Source organism: Excalfactoria chinensis, chromosome 3 (genome assembly GCF_039878825.1).
Source record: "Excalfactoria chinensis isolate bCotChi1 chromosome 3, bCotChi1.hap2, whole genome shotgun sequence".
NCBI lineage: Eukaryota > Metazoa > Chordata > Aves > Galliformes > Phasianidae > Excalfactoria > Excalfactoria chinensis.
The window spans coordinates 53787919-53809022 of record NC_092827.1 but is presented as its reverse complement, the minus strand read 5'-3'; the positions used below and the strand labels follow the sequence as shown (position 1 = coordinate 53809022).

The window sequence follows — 21104 nt, the reverse complement described above, 5'->3', positions numbered from 1 at the left end:
TAATGATAATGTATTCTCTTAAACCAGATTAATGTGCTTTCTCAGTATTTTCTAAGGTAAGTCAGTCAGTAAAAAGATACAGGAGAAAGATTATTGAACTTAATCCCATTTCAAAATAGTGTCTTCGGAGGAGAGAAGAAATTTGATCTATTTCTTCCATAGTTTCAGTGCTAGGTAAGCAACTTCCATCACAAGGAATATCGGACTTTTAGTTGCTTTCCCATTTGTGTTCTTCCCTCCTTCCTCTCTTAAAATCATAGAATCATAGAATTACCCACGTTGGAAAAGACTTTGAAGATCATCAAGTCCAACCGCAGCCTAACCAGTAGCCTATCTCTAAAAAAAAAGCCTCTGCTAAATCATATCCCTGAGTACCACATCCAAACGGCTCTTAAACACATACAGGGATGGCGATTCAACCACTTCCCTGGGGAGCCCATTCCAGTACCTAACGACCCTTTCTGTAAAGAAGTTCTTCCTAATATCCAACCTAAACTTGCCCTGGTGCAACTTGAGGCCATTTCCCCTTGTCCTGTCACAAGTCAGTAGTGAGAAGAGACCTGCCTCACTCTCACTGTAAGAACCTTTCAGGTACTGGAAGAGCGCGATAAGGTCTCCCCTCAGCCTCCTCTTCCTCAGACTAAACAGCCCCAGCTTCCTTAGCCTCTCCTCGTAGTGCTGATTCTCCAAGCCCTTAACGAGCCTTGTTGCCCTTCTCTGGACCTGCTCCAGTACTTCCATGTCTTTCCTGTGCTGAGGTGCCCAAAACTGGACACAGTACTCGAGGTGAGGCCTCACCAATGCTGAGTACAGGAGCAGGATGACTTCCTTAGTCCTGCTCACCACACCATTGTTGATACAAGCCAGGATGCCATTGGCCCTCTTGGCCACCTGGGCACACTGCTGAGATTAGATTGAATTATATTAGATTGATTAGATTGAATTAGATTGAAATTCTAACATGTATAGAAGAAGCATGTATATAGATGAAACATTTTAGGTAGCTTCAGAAGTTGAACATTGAGTCTTCTAGGAGAAAGACCAATAGAAATCTCTGTTTTTATATCAACCATGTTCAGTAGTCTAAGAAACAGCAAATATTCATAACAGGAGAAAAAGATATATATATATTTAATGCCAACATCAAACATGCAAAAGGAAGCGAAGAAGAACTGTTAAACTTAAGACATCTTGTCACCAGTAAATGTAATGGTGTAACACTTGCAGAAATTAAGAGAAACAGTGATTTTGAGCGCTCTCCAGTGACAGTCTGTTAACAAATATCATCTGTAATTACTGTAGCATCTTGGTGCCATTAGAATTTTTTTCTTTATGGCTAAATCATACAGACCACCTGGGAAGCTGGGAGTGGGACTGCATTAATTTGTTTTTGAAAAGCTTAAGGAAAAAAAGGAATGGTCAAAGTGTTTGCATTTTTTTAAGGCTGTAAAAGGTATTTTCACATTTCGGAGTTCCTGTTACTTTGAATCCTTTATGAAGGCTTGCACCTGGTCTGGACCCTTGAAAAATAAATCTAACTACATGCTTGCTTTACTTTAATGGTGCACTTTATGCCCCATATTGAGCTTCTATAAACGTTTGCTCAGCTGAGCCCTGAAGTAGCCTGGGGAAGCTACTTGAGGTCTGGAGGGGGGGTGACCTGTTGTGTCAGGGCACTCTTCCCGGTGAAGAGCCCAGCTATTTTCAGAGGTGCCCAGTGGAGTGGTCACAAGCTGAAGTGCAGGATGTTCTCTCTGTACAGCACTTCTGTACTGTTCAGGTAATGGAGCACTGGCACAGTTTGTCCAGAGAGGCTGTAGCTCTTCTCGTTAGAGATGTTCAAAAACTGCCTGGACATGTTGAGCACCCTGCTCTGAGTCTCCTTGCTTGACTAGGGTTTGGAGCAGAAGGGCCTAGAGGTTCCTTCTGACCTCTACCATGCTGTGATTCTGTAAAAATGCAGATGAAGAAATAGCAATATAAAAAATTGCATTTTGGGGAGGGAGATGTGATAACAGGGCAGGTGGCTGGGTTGGCATAGGTTGGTATTAGCCAAAGCATCTAGATAGAGCTGTTGATTTTTTTTTCAACTGGGTTGGCATGGTAGTACATCTGTTGAAATTCTGGACTGAAATGGGAGTCTGAACAGAACAGCACACCAAATATATCACAGCTGAAGTTCATGAACTTGCTTTGCAGTTAGAATTGGTCACAGTTCAGTTGTTACACAAGTGCATCATTGCTGTGGCTTTACAACATATTTTAAAGCTTTGATATAGAGCACTCCCTGTGATAATCAAGTTCTGTGGATGATATGGGGATTTGTACGTTTAAGAGAAATGGGATTTGATCCAAGCTGAGTGAATTTTTGGGAGGAATGAATATAAAGTGATACAGGCAAGCTGTCTGCCTCATTTAGATCCAGCGACAAAAATAGATGCTGCATTGGAATTAAATTGAGCTGTTTTGTTGATTTTTTTTTTTTTTTTAATTTTTTTTAAGTCACATTTAGCATGAGATCTTTGTTGAACGCCAGATTGCCTTTGTACAGCCCTGCACATATACAACCTGTTTCATCCATACAAGGAAAGCTGTGCATTCTTATCTGCAGATTGCAGATGATAGACTCATAAGGAGGCCCAAAGTGAAAGCTGGTTGCTTTAGCTAGCTTTACCAACTTAAAGAGACCTTTGAACTAGAGTATCTGTTTTAATTACGGTTCCAGGCTTTATTATTCTCAGCAAGCTCTTTATCTTGGAAAGTTAACTCCTGAAATTCCCTGCTAACTGTGCTTCTGCATCATATCTAGAGTCCAGAGTCACCCTGTCCTTATCTTTGTCACACTGTAATGAAGAAAGCAGACCAGGAAGCAGCCTCTGAGTGAGGGAGGCCCAGTTTGATAGATGTGCTCTGAGTGCATCCCAGTGTAACCAGTGTGCCACACAAAATAGAGAGGTGGCAGTTATGTTTAAGGTGGCAGCCCTTTTGCCTCATAGTTAAAGCATACTGTTAGAAATCTGCAAGTTTGTCTGGTGCCAAAAACCTCATAAAAAGCACACAATCTTCTGAAGTAGAGATGTTGAATTCTTTTAAATTCTTCTGCTCCTTAGAGAAGGTTGTCCACAGTGCTGGACATGGCACTGGTTGCTGCTTATATGATGGAGAGGACAAGAGCGAAGGCAGCTTCAGCCTTTTAGCTGCCTTTACCTCAAAGTGCATTCCCATGCCCATGTGCTGCAGGCAAAGAATAGGCAACCACTGCGGGTCAAACTCTGGAGGCATACTGGTGAAATTTAGATCATGTCTTGACTACAGTGTAAAGTTCTTGCCTGGACCTAACCTGAGTGGATTTGCTTGGACAGCAGCAATACCCAATCTTCTGACACCAAGTCCTGCCTGTCATAAAATTGTCATACCTTCATTGCCTCATCTCAGCTGGAAAAGAAAATTCCAAGTGTGCCTGAAAAAGCCTAAAACTATGTGCAGTTATTTATCGGCTTTGAAACAAGCCTAAAGTAGAAAGCAACAATGTGTTATATTGTAGTGATGATTTAAAAAGCGTGGTGTATAAAGTCATGTGTCACTTTTAAAAGTTTACTTTCACAATATGTTTTTCATTCTGTTGGGGAGGTTTAATGGGACAAATATATGTTGTACTGTGGTCTGTCAGTGCTCAGAGTTTGTGGTTCTGACTTACCAAGGAAGGAGACTTGTTTATATTTACAGATAAGAAGGGGTTAGCTACAATGTTTAAAGCTAAAAAGAAGAAGAATCTGACCTCAGGGAATAAAGCAGTTTTCCAGGGACGTGCTCAGTGAGTGGGTAAACGTGTTTTAATATGCTAGTCAGCAGATTTATTTCTATAGTTGACAGTTTAGCTGACTTCTGCAGTTAATAGCCTCTCTCTAGTACTAAAAAAGAAAAAGAAAAAAAGGAAAATCCCCACACCACAAAACACAAGTTATTACATGAAAGGCTCTGCTAAGAAGCCACCCTGAGTGGAGCTGAGATAATTTCTGGAGCATGCCCGCAGCTGTCAGCTTGTCGCTTGTCCATTCTTGCTCCCAAGGCAGCAGGGAGTGAGGTGCACTGAGAGCCTGCTGCTCACTGCCCCTCCTTTCTGCACCACCAGCCCTTCTGTTTCTGCAGCCTGGAGTGTCTCTGCATGGTTCATCATTTTCCCTGTGTGATTGCCCCTGACTTGGTAGATGTTTCCTTTCTGAGTTTTAGCAACTGGTCCCAAGGTGTAGGCTCTGTTCTTTGTTGCAAGGCAAGCTTGGGTGTTTCTGGGATATTTTATCCCTGCTTGCTCAAATCATCCAGTGATTGCCTACATGGCTTCTCACTTCAAGCAAGACAGGGCTGCTTGGGTGTCTGAATAACTTAGATGCCATATCTCTTCACTGTGAGTATCATGTTAGTTTAAAATTTTCAAGACAACAGCGGTTGCTAATGAACACTTAGAAATGCAGACGGATGGATTATTTGTACTGAGCTCTTAGATGCTCTCTCAAGCGTGCATTTGAGTGTCTATGTGTGGACAACAACACTACAGAGCTTGAGGCCTGATTCTGCAACAGTCACGTGAGCAGTGTTTACTTACACGTGTAATCTCATTAGGACTAATTTAGTAAGTGGCAGCTGCACATTGAAGCCTGAGGCAGTGGGGCCTGGTGCTGGCTGTGGTGGCTGTGCAGTGGCCTGGCTGCTCCTCACAGAGAGAGGACACTACAGAGCTTAAGGCCTGAATTCAGTGAAATAGGAAGCATTACTTATGGAGCAGTACTTCTCTGTCTCTGAGCACTCTGTTGCTGGCAGGGCAGAGTATTTTGCCTCGTGTAAATTTCCCAGACTCCATAATTAGTTTCAGTGGAAAATTTATGAATATATAAAATGTTACCAAAGGAGAGGGAAAGAAAATCCTAGAAAACCAAGCACTTCTTGTGCCACGGAGCAGTGTGATGTAGATGTCAGACTAAGCAGATAAGCAGCCAAGTTATATATTAATCCTGGTTTTCCACATTAATACCATGTCAATTGAATTAATGAGGTATCAGTACTGTGCCTTCTGTTCGCCTAGGTGATTTGTGACTCAGATTCTCATGTAACAATATGGTTTCAGATTGTTTGTAAAGCTATAAATCGCTTGGATACACAAGACTTGCTACTGTGTGTTAGCAGCTCGGGGTCAAATGGAATTAAATGTGAATTCCTAGTGTAAAATGAAGAGGTATGTCAGATTGAGTGGCCTTGGTGATATTTTGTACCCATGGCCTCACTGCATGCCACAGGGGCCAGTAAGTTTTTATATGGAGAGGTTGAACTATTAAGCTGGAGCCTGATCTTCGGACCTTACCCTATGGAATTATCGCCAAAACACTGTAAAACATAAGAATTAGTAAGGCTCGGTAAGCTGTAGAGTAGTGCAGAATTCAGTGTTCGTGGCTCAGAATTTTGATACGGGATTGCATTCAGTTCCATCGCCTTTTGGAAGTCGGAATTGTGATTAGCTCACGTGTTGCTGGTGAGAAGCAAAGCATTCCTATTCCTAAAATCTCCTATTTTGTCAGATCAAAGCTCGTAACTTCTGTCTGAAAAGTGTTCTGAATGGGAAGCACACACCTCATCCGAGTGCTTCCTTAAGTTCCACATGGTCCTCTGTAGGCAATTAGCTTTGGATTTTTCAGCAAAAGGCTTTATATGTATATTAATATATATATTTGTGTGTGTGTGTATTAAAAAGAAGTGCATCATGAAAACTTCCAGACATGGATCTTTTCTCCCAGAGGAGCAATACCACAACCTGAGTATCCAAACAGGGAGGAACACTAGACAGAATTAGTGAAAAACTGCCTATAAACATTCATGCTATTTCAGAGATGTCTGAACAGGTTAAAAAAAAAAAAAAAGGGGGGGGGGGGGGGGGGAGGGGAGACAGGCAGTTTCAGTTATTAATAACTTTCAGCTCTAAGAATGCACCAGTACATGAGTGCTAACTGAGCCACAGATACACCTGCTCTTGAACCCCATGTCAAGGCTGATAGACCCATGCTATCCAGTACACAAAAATGTGTGCAGCCTAAAAATCTCTGGCCAAAAATTGCCAAAGCAAAATACAGGAGACTACATCAGGCAGGACACAAATACTGATTCCTCAAGATACGCTTGCTTGAGATCAGCTCTGCAGCACATGCACACCTAGTTCAAAGCATGCTCTACCTTGTCTGATCTGAATGGTGCAACAGTATTACTGTGGCCCAGATGAAAGTTTTCTTCCCTCAACAGCTGCGACTTGCCTGCAAAGACTAAGACAGTGCCTCTCTCTGGCTGAATGACTGCAATAGATGGAGGCACTGGGTAGCCCCACAGCACAACAGCCAAACTATGTCCACACCACTCCCCCTTCATCAGCTCCTGGGCTCCAAATGCTTCTCTAAGTAAATAAAGCCATAAAATCGTTCTTTGTCCTTTTCATTCTGAACTAGTGATACATTATTTCAAAACTTATTCTATATTATTATTAATTATTGCATAAAAATAGCTTTAGTCACATTATGTTTAAATCTAATTTCTCCTCACTTCCACAGCTAAGCTAACTCCTCCTAGAGAAAGAAATTTTGCCTCAGGAGAGTTCTGCTGCTCACAGGGTGGGTTTTAGTCAGGCATAAAGGAAGTGTGAGGGAAATGTGGTCTGAAGACTTTAAAAGGTTTCCCACCACTGTCACAGTTAGGAGAGTAGGGTAGATTCAGGGGATGTGTGACAGAAAAATGTGTTAGTGCTCGAAGTACCATACCATACTATCTGCATTGCTGCCATTTAACCAACCCCTCATGTGTCTGCTGAGGGTTTCATTATTGCAGTTTGCTAAATCCTAAGACAGAAGCATGCTAGAGATGCTTTGCTTCTCACCAGCAACACGTGAACACGTGGCTCCCCAGGGATGTGGTTGAATCGCCATCCCTGGATGTGTTTAAGAGCCGTTTGGATGTGGTACTCAGGGATATGATTTAGCAGAGGTAGGCTGCGGTTGGACTTGATGATCTTCAAGGTCTTTTCCAACCTGGGTAATTCTAATTCTATGACAGTGATGGTAGCTTCACTTGGGCACAGCAGCTGACCTCTTGTTGGGCTGATTACAATGCGAAGTTACAGATACCAGCCTGAAACCTCTGCGGAAGTATGCTGGCCTCAGGTGCTGTCCAGAACTGTGAAACATGCTGTGACAGTAAACAAACAAAAACATTGTTCTTTGGGACTGCTCACCTTTCTCTGGGTGAGTTTCAGCAATTTGAGCAATTCTCTTGACTTCTGCAGCCACATCACTGTAATGACTTCTGATATTACTTGGGTATTCTGTTGTGGACCAACAGAGATTGTGAACTTGATTAACTGCCACTGTTTTGGAATCACAGAATCATAGAATGGCCTGGGTTGAAAAGGACCATGATGATCATTGAGTTTCAACCCCCTTGCAATGTGCAGGGTCACCAACCACTAGACCAGGCTGCCCAGAGCCACATCCAGCCTGGCCTTGAATGCCTTCAAGGACGGGCCATCCACAACCCCCTTGGGCAACCTGTTCCAGTGCGTCACCACCCTCTGCGTGAAAAACTTCCTCCTGATATCTAACCTAAACATCCCGTGTCTCAGTTTCAGACCATAAACTTTTTTTTTCATTGTCAGTTCACTGGCTGAACTTGCTGTGGACTTGAAGCCTTTGGTTCTGTCTTCCTCAAGAATTCTTTTGAGACCTCCTGAAGTGGTCTATTCATCATCTTCACCTCCTTAGTTAGAATAGGTAAAGCTAAGCAGCTGATACCAGAGCATGGTAGATCACACTCCATAAAACCCGTTTCATTCATCCAGTAACACCTGGTGTTGGAGAAGCCAAAGCGGTTGGTTGGGGCTCAAGGCCTCATCCCAGGAGCAGAAGGAAAACTAACTTCACTCCAGTGTACATCTTGGGTTGCCTTTGTTTTGGTTTGAAGTGATGAGTAATTGATCTGAAGGCAAAACTTGTGGTGCCAAAGTTGATAACTTGGGGTATTAACCCCTGCCGCAATTTGACACAAGTCTTCATACTGCTCTGTTTTGCCATAGCCTGCTTATTGCTGCTGCTTGTAGCTCACACCAACAAACTGGCCCATCAGGGTGCTTATCTTTGTGAGCTTAGTGCACTGTTTGCCTGGATCCAGTGCCAGATTTGGAGTGGTGGGGGAGGGATTTGTTTTCCTGTGGTTGCTGGCATCCTTTTTTCAGCCCCCTCTGAGGCCCAGCAGCTGTTTGCCAGATACATGCAGTGCCAGCATGCTCGCATGTGTGGGACTGGTAAGTGGGGTTGCTGACGGAGCTATCAGAATTGATCTGGGTCTCAGAACCCACCATCACCAGCTTTGGGCCTTGAACTAAGAAAGAGTGACAAGTTTGTGCCCTTTTTGACCTCATGCAAAAGCATGCAACAAGCCAGTTCTGGCATCTGGCTCTAATGGAAATGGCTAATTGTCAGTTGCATATTCTTACTGTTGATATGTGCGTACATATGAAAAGGAGTTCATTAAACAATTGCAGAGCTGTGGTTGCTCGAGGTCAGTTAAACTATCCCCATGGAGTCCTATAGAACCCAGTTTTAAAAACGTCTGATACAACATAGGAAACATTCTGAAGCTGCAAGTCGTAACTCCAGTTAATCCTTTGACAAGCGATAGCCTCTATAAAATGTTTCCCTCAGTATAAACATTGGATATCTTCCATTTTAAGGAGTATTAAAGAGATCAAATTGGGGGACAGATAGTATGGTCGCAGAATGTCTTTCCCCAGCAAGTGATGACAAAAGCACTTTGTGTCACGCCTCTATATTGTGCAGAAATGTTTTGTTCCTTGGGTAGAAATCTAACAATTTTCTCTCTGCATTCCTAATCTTTCAGCAAATTCACATATCTGTCTCTGAAAGCGTAACGCTAACAGTTTGACTGGGCTGATGAATTTGGTTGCCGCATCTTGAACGTTTAATTTTTCCTTATGTTGTGGCGTCTGTTCTTCTTTAGCACAGTCACACTGAATATCAATTAGGAGGCAGGAGGACAGTTACAGAAGACTTGGGTGGGGGGGGAAAGGTGCTGACTGTGATTTTGGCCATTTGAGTGGAGACACGTGTTTGCTCTGAATTCTTTGGTTATAAACTATGTATGCTGTGTGTTGACAAGAGATTTTAAGATCCCTGTGCTTTGCATTCCTTTGTACAGAATCACAGTAAATGGTCTATTCTGTAGGCTTGCAGACAAGATGAGTGGTCAGTGCCAGAGTTACTTAGCAGATGGTGCTTGAGTAGTGAGTAACATCATCATTTCGAGTGCAAGGCGCATAATGGGTGTCTACCGGCCTGGCAAATGAGACCCTGGTGTTACTTGCATGCTACTGTCTCCTATCCTGCAAGATGCTGCCATCTGTCAAGACGCTGAGCCAGACCTCACTTAAAAACCAACAAATAAATCAATTTCCATCTTCAAATCTTTTGCTATCTCTTGAATTAAATGAAAGCCACATGTGTACATTCTATGCGTGGGCATACGTGTATAATTAATGAGAAGGAGGCTGAAATACAGATTATACATATGAGAAATGCAACTCTGTTTTATTACTTGGGATAGACAGTGCTAATGCATGGTAACAGCTTTCAGTAAAATGCAATATATTTTTATGAGTGTAAACAGTAAATACTTTGGTAATAAATTGATTTCTTCTTTCCCTGTCTTTTGGCAGAGTGTGACAAGCTGCGGAGAGATGGCTATCGGAGCTCTCAGTATTACTCTCAGGGCCCCACCTTCTCCTCGTCCTCCAGTGCAATCTGTGGAAGTTACCAGGATGATTATGAAGAAATTGAACAAAAGGTAATGGTGAGAAGTTAAGTGCTGGTATGATTATATGCCTGCTGCAGTTTAATTGCCTGCAGTATTGCTCCTCTGTCTTCACCTTACTCTGTTGTGTCTGTGGGCTGCAAATACAAGCTGTGGCTGACTTTAGTACTTCATTGCTAAGGTGGTAGTGCTGGGGTAGACAGCAAGATGCTCTGGAGCCTGGCTGTCCAAACATGAAGTGCTGGAGCTCCTGGGATTTTCAAGACAGATATTCTAGAAAACTTTGCCCCAAATTGTTGATTATAGAATGTTACTTGTAAAGTTTGATTTTTTTTTGAAGTGTTACTAAACCATAGGCACTTTGGTAGCACGGACCAGATAGTCCTGTCTATATACAAAGCGTGCAGATCCTGAGAATTCAGTTCAAAATGTACAGTGGTTTCAGTGCTGTCTTCCGTGCTTTTAAATCACGTAGTAAAAATTATCATAGAATATGTGCAGTCCCGCATCCAGGATTTGATTGCTTTATATCTGTGTGTTGGCAGGGAATGTTGCTGCACCCCGTTGAGTTCTTTGTGATATGTACTGGCAGCAAGCAGCGAATGTAAAACAATGGCAATTTGCAAAACCTTACTAAAATCAGTGGAATAATGATTTGCACTGATTGGCAATAACTGTTTGAAAAAATTTAGTGCAGCTAATTTATGCTCCCAAGAAAATTGTGCTCCAGGGAAAGGATAGCACTTCAGTTTCAGATTAGAATAGTTTCCCTTAGATATTTTTAGCTGTAAGTATGATTCAGAGCTGATGAGAAAGTGGTCAAAATGGCAATATAAGGTGTTACTGATTTTCTCCAAAGTTTAACCATAACCCTGACACTCTTATTTGCAGCTCTGTAATCTGAAGCTGATCCCTTACAAACTGAAACATACCCTCCTTGTGTGTTGTGAAACTAGCTCTTTATGATGACCTTTGACCAGCTTCATTCTATCTGGTTTTGTGTTAGTAATGATATAACATTTTTATATATTTAAATGAGCACTTAACAGGTCTCTGAACTTGAATTATAGTCCTACTGCTAAAATACTGAATGCTTCTGATAACTTATGCCTTGAGACAGTCATTTTTTCAGATGTTAGGAGAGTTCTTCAGTAACAATGTGAAGCAGAGGTCACCAAATCCCATGATTCAGATGTGAACTCCTTACCGGTAGATGAAAGCTTTGTGGCTTTGTTGTCTATTCAAAGCAAGAAAGCCAACATTTAAATTCTGTGCATGCAGCACCTTACAAGCTGAAATTCAAGAACAACAGAATAATCATAGATGAATGAATAGCTATTTACTGCTTGAAAATTAACTTCTAAGTTGATCTGTTTGTTGCGTTTCATAAAACCTGTGTTTTACTGCATGGTGCTTTCACAAAGGAAGCTGTCTTTCCACACTCTTATTATCTACTATAACAAAAACAAAAAAGCAAACAAAAAAAGCCAAGTATTCCACTTGTCTGTCTTCACTGGAGATATAATATGAAACCCTGGCTTAGATCACACAAGACCTAGATCCACAAACATTCTTTTGTGGAGGTGAGTGGCAGTTACCAGAGGGTGGTATTCATACTACAAAACACACAGTTCTTAAAAGATGTTGAAGTGTTATTGTTTCAAAGCAAAGCCCATAGGGTAAAACAAGCTGGTTAGCCCAACCCCAAAAGCAAGCAGACAGGGAGAAAACATGGAAACTTGATATGCCTTGAATGTTAGTTTATATAAAGCAAAGTTCTTGGAACTACTCTTTTACTCTTAGGTTGATTCATCTAAGTTGCGCTAATAGAGCACAGTCCAATCGCCACTTCAGTGTATTTCTGCTGACCCTAATTGAGTTTGTTGGGGATTAAATTGGTTTGCCTGGATTTTACATCTCAGTACTGTAACCAGTGTTTTCCTTTGTCACCATATACATACCACCATTGGTGACACTACTTGAAAAGTTTCCTGTCCTTCAGTACTGGTCTGTTTTCCTAGTGTCAGGGATATACTGAGATGTCACTTTCAAACTCTGGTTCTAAAATATATACATTGTGTATTTTAAGTGTATTTGTCTTTTGTGTGTGTGTGTGTTTTTATTCCCCCCTCATTCTTCCTTCCTTGCCTTTTTATCACTCATTTTCTTTCTTTCTTTCTTTTTGTCTCACTCAACAGTCTAGTCTGTTAGACTGCATCTCTCAGTCTTGCATTAGCGCCTGCTGTAACTTGGTTCCACGGAGCAACAAGGTACTTTGCCCACAAATGGGACCATCCAGCTGTCTTATTTGCAGCTTGATGTAACCTGTAGCGTTTAGCACATAAGCAATCTCTTCATTCTGCCCTTAGCCTTCAGTTGTTACCTGCTTCTGTTTTCTGTTAAAAAAGGAAATTAAAAATAGAAAAATCAACTGCTCAACAGCAAAATGCCGTGCCAGGTTTGTTTCCTGTGTTTTTCCTCATTATTTCTTTTTTTGTCTGCAGTCCAATATCTTTTAGTTGCTTTTAATTACTTTTGTTCTATTAACATTTGCCTCGTTTGAAACTCTTTCCCTGGTAAATGCTGTGTTTTATTTATTTGGCTGTGTGGCTGCTTTTTTAATTAGCCAAGGAAAAAGTTTCCTAATTGGAGTAACATAACTTCTAAATGATGAATGCGAGCTAAAGAGGGTACTTGCTCACAGACACGTGCTGTATCATGTCTTTATTCCATCTTTATTCCATATCCATGCATTAACAGTATTGGCTTGATGGGCTTGAAGAGCTCTGATATAAAATTTGACTTAGTGTTGAGAGGGGCTGAAGAAGTGGGGTGCTTCAGGTTGGAGGTGTGAATGTCTGGGAGCCTTGCTGCTACTGGCACACCTGGAGATGTTTCCAGACCGTGATTCTCCCACCCCTTGGCTGCGATTGTGTATGAGTACACTTGTAATCAGCACAAGTCTTTTATACTGTTTTGTATACTGTTTCTTTGTTGGTTTTCTTAATGCTGATGGATTTGCTGGGTTGAGACAGCAGTTCAAAGAAGGGAATGTATTAGTGAGAAAAGGCGCTCAAAGCCATCAAAGCTAATAAAAGGCTGGAGAAGAAATAGGATGCTGAGATCCAAATAGATGGCTCAATTGGTATGGCTCTCATTGACATCAGTATGGAATTTTTTCTCAACTTTATTTTTCAGAAAATTTCTGATTTTGTGAATGGCTGTGATGGACAGTGAGATAAACAACATGCCTACAAGTTTTAAGGTCCTTTGCTTAAAAGAGATTTGTATGGATTGGTTTTTCTCCTGGAGCTCCTGTCTTTTCAAACAGTGTAGTACAAACCATTGCAATATACAGAGACTAAGAATAAACAGGGACCTGGGGCAGGATGTGCTGTGAGATGTGCAGTGTGGTATCAACTTGTCAGCTGGGACCTCTCAAGCAGCATTAGTGTGCCAAGGCTGTGAAGCTGTTATGTGTCTCATTGCCTGAGTGGACAGGGGACCAGAAGTCAGCAAGGCAGTGTAGGGGCTCTAGCTTTGTGAGTCAAGTAGCTCCCTTCAGACTGTGGTGTATTCACGAGTCATTCTCTCCCACATTCTCATTTCAGTTTCCCCTTTAAAAGTTCAGGCTTTTTCCCCTCTAATACATGTTTATGGAAAGACAGCAAGGTCCAGTGTTGTCATTTTCATTTAGCACCTTCCCTTTTTCCCTGATCCATTAAAGAGGACAAATCCAATGGATTTTCTAGAGGAGGTGGGTGTAGCATCCCATTTGGAAACTGCATAGAAATGTGATCATATAAGTCAAAGCATAAAATAGTTTTCAGTCAGAGATGCTTGAAAAATGAGAGGGGTGCAAACTTATATGTTATAAGCAGTGTTTATACTGAGATTTGCTGAGCAGATAGTGTGATCTCAAAGCAGAGTCCAGTGCTATTTCTCATCTAGCGGACTTCACTTCAAATACATTCCTTTCTGTACAGCAGCAATCTGTTGAATCTTCCCACAAAGTTCTGTATGGTAAATCTGGATAGTTGTGCTTATCCAGAAGCCACAGGAAGTGTACCTGCAGATGAAACGCTAACACTCCTTACTACACTCAAAACCAGCAGTTCTCATTATGTACTCTCTGTACTGATCAGTTTCTGTCCTCTTTCCTCTGCCCTTCCTTAGTTTTCTGGCCTTTTAATTCTGTGAAAATTTCTGATGTTTGTTCCGTGCATTTTTGTATAACTAGGATTTTGTTGTAGTCAGTCCTTCAGTCCTCCAGTTTTTCTGTTTGTTAGTGTTCTGTAGCAGAAGTGTTCTGCTTTGCTTTTTGGGGAAGGAAGGGTACCTTTGTAACCCATATCTCTGTCACCTGACATATCGGTGTAGCCTCTGGTGACTGCTGACTGACAGCTGAGACCTGGCACTGCACTGGCACTGTCTGTGACAGTCACTGGTGCTGATGCTGTCAACCAAAGCAGAGCATCCGTAGGTGGCTGCAGCTTGGACTCACCACACAAACAGCAAAGCCAGGCTTGTAGTGCCTCCCTTGCTGTACCGATTCAGGCAGGAGCAGAGCTATTTGTACTCTTATATTACTACTCTTATAGTACTCTTCTCTTCATCCTCTAATTAGTCCTTTGGGTGCTTACATGCACGCCTCCAATACTAGCAATGCCCCATATGGGCCAGCACACAGATGTGGGCTGTAGTGCCTTTTCTGCTCTGAGCTGTTGTGGAACAAACTGGAGGTGGCACAGCCTGGAGGCAGCTTTCCCATCTGCAGTGGCGTTTCTCTCCCACATTGCTCAAGCTTGTGGAGGTTTTTATAAATGTGAGTGATTTGAAAAGGGAAAGCACTTCCATTTGTGTGTAGGTACTGTAGGTGTGCCTGCCCTGTGTACTTCTATGAACAACATATGTACACAGACACACATAAAAGAATAACATTCACATTATATTTGTGTATTATTATTATTACCTGAAGGGATTCCGCTTTTTGTTTTTGTTTTTTTTTTCCTTAATATACTTTTTGCCTGGAATCTGCTTTGATTTATTGATTTGTAATGAAATGTTGGGCCCTGCCCGAATGAATTGGCATAGCGCAGTGATATAAGTAAATGGCTATTTGTTTATAAACAGTGGGAACTTCTCATACTAACAAGGAGAAAATTAAAGTCAGAAATGATAAACGGTGGTTGCAGCATGGTGTTTGGACATGCCTTTGTGTGCCACTCAGCTTTGAGAGAACAAATCACTTAGATTTAATAGTGACAGAAAAAAGTCCATCTGTTACAAACAACAGTTACACCTCTCTCAAGCAGACATGGAATTACTACAGGGAGAGTGGCAGTCCAGTGCCAGCAGCCCCATTTTGGATGGTATTCTGCAGACAGTGGGAGGAGAGAACAAAGAGAAAGGTGGTGGTGAGGAACTGGTTTCGGGGCAGAAGACAGAGTCCACCTTGCAGAGCAGCCAAGGCAACCAGCTCTGAAATGGATGGGCATGATCAACGTCTTCAGAGGTCTCTGCTGTCCCTGCAGCCTCCATGCAAACTCTTGGAAGTGTTTGTCCTCTTCCTTGTTGCATCTGGAAGCAGGAGGAAGAGGAGCTTCTTTTTCCTCCAAGTCTTTCTTCCTCTCCTGCTCTTGGGATTCCCTGGGGTCTTTTGCAATGGAAGCAGATTTGCTCCCTTAAAGCAAATGTCTTTTTTGGCATTATAAATTTGGCTGGTGGAACAATTTGTTCAAGCTGTTGCAACCTCTTTTTCTGATGCAGAAAGGTTTTATTCATTTATTTGAAGTAAAATGTCCATCTTGGATGTGATATCTAACACTTTTGATAAGGAATGGCTTTAAAAATGACCACTGTATGTATACTATATATGTATGCGCACTATATATGTATGTATACTATACTATGTATACTAACCACTTCACCCTTTAAGAACAAGCAAAGCTTGAATTTCTCCAAAGCCAACGCTTTTCCACACTGATCCCTGGCTGATGGTTATGTTAAGTGCATTGGCTGAGTCATTTACTGAGCTCGCCCCAAAAGTGCCTCTTCCTAATAGATGTCTTCCTTACCCACCTCATAGCTTAGCACAGCTAGATCAAAGCAGGGCTCAGCCTCATCTTCCCAGTGGGACACTGCGGAGAAGAAGGGAAGAGTGGTAAATCTCCATCCATTATTTCTAAAAGTGAGAGGGGTTGGTTGCTGAAGGAACAGTGTAAATGTGTAAGATAATTATTTACTCTGCTTTGCTCCTCTTTCATTTATATGTTCTAAACCTGATCAGGTGTCATGGCTAAATCCAGTCTAGAGTTGTTTTTCCTTTGTTCTGTTTTTATTTTTTGGTTCCTGTTGGATTTTTTGGTGGTTGTTAGTTTTTCATTTGTTTTAAAAAGTCACTCGTAAATCAGTGTGCGTTATTTGTGAGGGTGTATCCCCAAGCCATCATGCTGACTGCAGCAGCAGTACCTCAGTACTTAGTCCTCTGTTTTTCTAGTAGAGAACTAACACTGTTGCATGTATTTCTATTTGCAGTGTTCTGTCTCTTCCCCAGAAGAAGAAAAGCTTATCACCATCAAAAGGCCTAAAACCCCGGTTTCAAATGAGTTATCAGATATCAACACACAAACCAACTGGACTAAGTCTCTTCCACTGCCAACACCAGAAGAGAAGATGCGACAGCAAGCACAGGCAGTCCAAACAGATGTAGTTCCTATTAATGTGACTGGTACGCTTTTAATTTCAGAAATTACATCACACTGGTGAGGGAGGGGAGGGATTATAGGAGACCCATTAGGTGGTATTTTAACACTGAAGTTTATATATATTTGTTGCATGATTTTGATGTTACTTCTTGCACCTTTCTGTGAAAACAGTATTTTGCATTTAACAGTCTTTGTCTGCACTTAATGAGAAAAATTGAGAATTCCTTAAAATGAACATTAATGAAGGTAGTCTACACAGTGTGGGCTTGAAACAAAATTAGGTATTTAAATACAAGATGAGTGACAAATCACTGTTACTGTAGGCTTCATTAAAGATAAATAATGGAAATTTATGTTTTGTAAAATATTAATGATATTCAGGATTTTCTTCTAGGATCTTTACTTAAGGAAGATTATCGGAGACTTCTGTATTTTGAAGACTAAATGTTAGAAAATTTGAGAAAAGAATTCTTGAATCTTATTTTCATCAACAGTGTGAGGTTTAGCTGTCAAGGAGAGTAGGGAAAGAACAGAAGGCTAATGAGGCTGGCCTCTACTGAGACACCTGGTCTGATAGTCAACTTACATGACAGTAGCCCATCTCTTCTGCATGCAAGCTGTGTATTGATTCTCCATTTTCAAAATGCACTTTGGTTTCACTCTTGTAGAATTCCTAGTCAGTGAAACTTAAGTTACAATGAAGTCTAACATTGTATGGATATTTCGATGTGTGTAAATAGAATTTGTATGGAAGACTGAATAATCACTTTGATTTAATAATCCCTCTTTCTCTGTACAGTATCAAGATTGTTTATTATTAGCTAATTCAAATAACTGACCATTTGCCTGCCAAACTGGGATGATATTCAGTATCCAGTTTAATTCAAATGCCATATGGTGTTCTCTGGCTCCATGCTTACTCTAACAATAAGTAGCTTGCAATGTTCAGTTTTGTTTTGAAAGTAAGTTAGGAATTCTCTTTTTCTATGCAATTATCTTTTTTTTTTTTCACAAGTATTTTTATAAATTATTGTTTTGTATGCAGTGAAGCACTACTTATCGTACTGAAGATGTCTGATTAAGTTTTAAGATGTGGTTTAAGGCCAGTGATAAACATCAGAGAGCTCTGATAATAAGAAATGTTTTCTTAAATAGCAGGAAATATTTGAGAGCAGCGGAAAATTATGAACACTCCACCTCTGGAAAATGAATTGAAGGAAAACATGCAGTGCTGAAATGTAACTAGAGTAGTTGGTGTTATCTAGGAAATGTAGGATACGGGTGTAGAAGGCAGAGCTGTGGGAACAGTGGATTATCTGACATAATTAGTAAGGCAGAGCATGGTTTTGATATTGCAGCAGTAGGAAGATGGTTTACTTAGAGAATGGGTAATTTGCCATTTGGTTTAATGACGCTGTGTACTGAAAATATATGAGAGAAGTTAATAGATGGAAAGAAAAATGGGGTAAAAGAGATCAAATAGCTGTCCTGGATTTAATTCAGCTTCACAGGAAACATTAATGCATTTGTATAAGTTACACTTATAATTTCAACCAGATGAAATCAAATGTTGTGGCAAATCTTGTGCCACTTGCATAAGTTGGCTTGTCCCCAGGGAGTGTAGTAGTTCTCAACTGTTCTGGTGAAAATAGTGCACATTTATTACTCTTCAGCTTCCTGGAATGTGTTGTGTAGCATTCATCCCTTAAAATCATGATAGTAAGAAGGCATACAAAGCAAGGACAGGGAAGGAAGACTATTCTTTCAGTATGTGAGCTGGTCTCTGGAAACCAGTTTCCTTTTGCCTTGAAATAGCTGTATTGCTGCTTTGCATCAAGACAAGCGAGAAAAACAGACTGAGCCCCACACACATACCAAAAAAGCTGCTGTCCTTGTTCCCCTTTAAAAAGTCACAATCTGCTCCCCTCCTCTGCCCTCCCACACTGTGAGTAGTTCTATTTTGTGAAGTTCCTTATGTTACTATGTGAGGCAGGAAAAAAAAAAAAAATGACCAAAAATTCAGTGCCATTTGTTAAATGTGCTGAGGAACAAACCATAGCTGGTTTTTGTTTTGATTCGGCTTTTTCCTTTGCTTGCTCTTTTTCTCACTCTCCCAGAAGAGAGGTCAAAAAATTTCCACTTATTACTCCTGGCATTAAATAAAACGTTAACCTCAGAAGAGGTGACAGCACTTTCAGCAGTGCATTAGTAATGATCCTGTTACAATGGTCTCTCACGTGGCTGTGCAACAAATGCTCTGCTACTTCAGCTTTTGGGGCTCCTTGGTAAGCAGATTGCAGCTAATACAGGGTTAGCAAAAATCTGTTGGACAGCCTGAAGATGCAGGGGCATCGCATTAGGCTGACAAGCTGCTGACTAGACATTCAATCTGTAGGATGTTTCAGTCTTTGTGGGTGGCTGGGCTGAACTTATTCTGACCTGGAAGGAGTGGGGCTGAATTTTCAGTGGTGGCCAGTCTTTGCTTTTACATATCCTTTGGGTTAAAAGATGTGCAATGGTGTCTCCTGTACTGGGTTTTCTGGAACTAACTGTCTTTTCAGATGGAGGAGTTTGGTGGTGGTGGAGCAGCTGATAGGCAGCAGGATGGATCCTGGAAATGGTTTAAGCATTTTCTTAAGACCTGCTTAACTGACTACAGGGAGATTTAAACACATACTCAAGTATTTCCAGTGAATCCAAGAAAACTGACTGAATGTGAGGGAGAACTGAGTAAACCAGATGAGGAACATTTAGACTACTTGTTACAAACCCAATGGAGGAAATGTGTCTTTAAATAATACATTAACATCATTATTTTCTAGAAACAAGATAACAGCGAAGAGTAGAAAAAAAAAGATATTTTTATTTTGATTGTTGACGTAGAGTTTATTGAAACAGCTACTTTGAAATTCTATAAATTTGCACAGTGTCTTTCATCAACAAGCTATTTTGAAGCCATCTGAAGAAGGGTTGGTTGAGTTAGCTCTTCGTTAGCACAGGGCAAGAAGTTAGTGTAGTTCAGCTGACACAATAACTTTTCCCATAGTCATCCTGTTGGTGTGCCTCAAACTGTGCATAAAAGACTTTCTTGTTATTTGCTCTCCTTCTACTTAGCATTTGCATAGTATTTTAGTCAAGGATATTCAAAGCCAAATTTTAGTTTTCTTACTGTCTCAGGCATAATCGCTGGCTTTGAATGGATCAGGATATGTTTAGAGATGCCAAACACTGTCTTTTGAATTCTTAAATTCATTATAGTGTGGCCAGTTATTATCCTATATAGAGGCATTATCTAATAGTCCCAACTCAGACTCCATATGGGTGATAACATCATAATAGCAGTAATGCCCCAGACAGTGCATATTTTGTCTCAATATTTTAGGGTTTCTATGAAGCCCATGGGATTCATAGCTCCATATCTCACAGATCCCATGAGATTCCTCCTCCCTTAATCTGCCCTCACTTCAGTCAATGAGAAACTCAGATGAAAGTGACAGTTCATAGATTCAAGGATTCTGCCCAGCATTAGTGCACTTCATTGGGGAACAAGACCCATTAAAATAAGAGTCAGTCTTTATATTTATGATACAGCAATTGAAACTGTTTTATATTTTCTTTGTATTTTCATTATTCCATATGCTATGCTTTACTTTATGACTGCGTCTTTAACTGTTCTAGTGGTGTTCTACACTATCTGCATGACACACATCATACCGATGTGGAGTCTACCAGGGATAATATTTTGACATATTAGTTACTGTGCATTAATCACTTTTAAGAGGTAAATAATTTGGTCATGAATTTTCAAGAAAGCACAAAGGGCAAAAATATATACACGTATATCAAACCTTTTCTGCATTTAAAATTTAAATAGGTCATCTAAAGGAAACTTTAGATGTTTTGTTACTGCTTTAAAATGTTTAACTTCTAGTAGGGAAACTTACATGTGAGATTGGGGATGGGTATGTTTTTGGGAACGTGGAGAATCGTTTCAACTCAGAGAGCAAATTTTATCTTGCTACTTGTAAAATGGCCAAACTATAAACCTCTAAACAAAAGTGAATTCCTAAAGAAAAGCTGCTCAGCCTTAATGGTAGTGGTGCTTCTGGGTCCCATTATGATACAGCCCGTGGTCATCATAAGGTTTTATCTGGCAACATGCATTTACACATTTTTTTTTTCAGCTCTTACCAGTGCGCATATATATATATATATATATATATATATATATATATATATATATGCATAGTCATTTATAAAATTTCACTTTTAAGCTGCTTCCACTCTAACTGGAATATTCATGAGCTCCTAAAACCAGTTTGATCTCTGCATGCTCCATAGAACTTATTTGTATTTGTGTTAAAAGATCGCCATCAGAAATATGGTACACTTGACAGATTCAGAGCAACTTGGAATGAAAAAGAAGTGTCTTGTATGATTTAATGATGGAGGTCTGCAAGGAAATTGTAATAGCTGTTGCCAATAGCAATGCCCGTTCCTGTATAAACCATTACAATCTTTCATTTTCATGAGCAGATTTGC

At 40.7% G+C, this 21104-nt stretch overlaps 1 protein-coding gene across 13 annotated transcripts in view; it reads left to right on the top strand.

Moving 5' to 3' along the window:
* NHSL1 (NHS like 1) overlaps nt 1-21104 on the top strand; it is a 164901-nt gene that overhangs the window by 120924 nt on the left and 22873 nt on the right. For 8 of the 13 annotated variants that reach the window (XM_072331376.1, XM_072331381.1, XM_072331380.1 and 5 more), the window contains 3 exons: nt 9761-9888; nt 12054-12125; nt 16393-16585. In XM_072331376.1, coding sequence (XP_072187477.1) covers nt 9761-9888; nt 12054-12125; nt 16393-16585 — 393 coding nt within the window. The remainder of the gene's footprint in view (nt 1-9760; nt 9889-12053; nt 12126-16392; nt 16586-21104) is intronic. The other 5 variants (XM_072331379.1, XM_072331378.1, XM_072331385.1 and 2 more) reach the window with 1 other exon arrangement.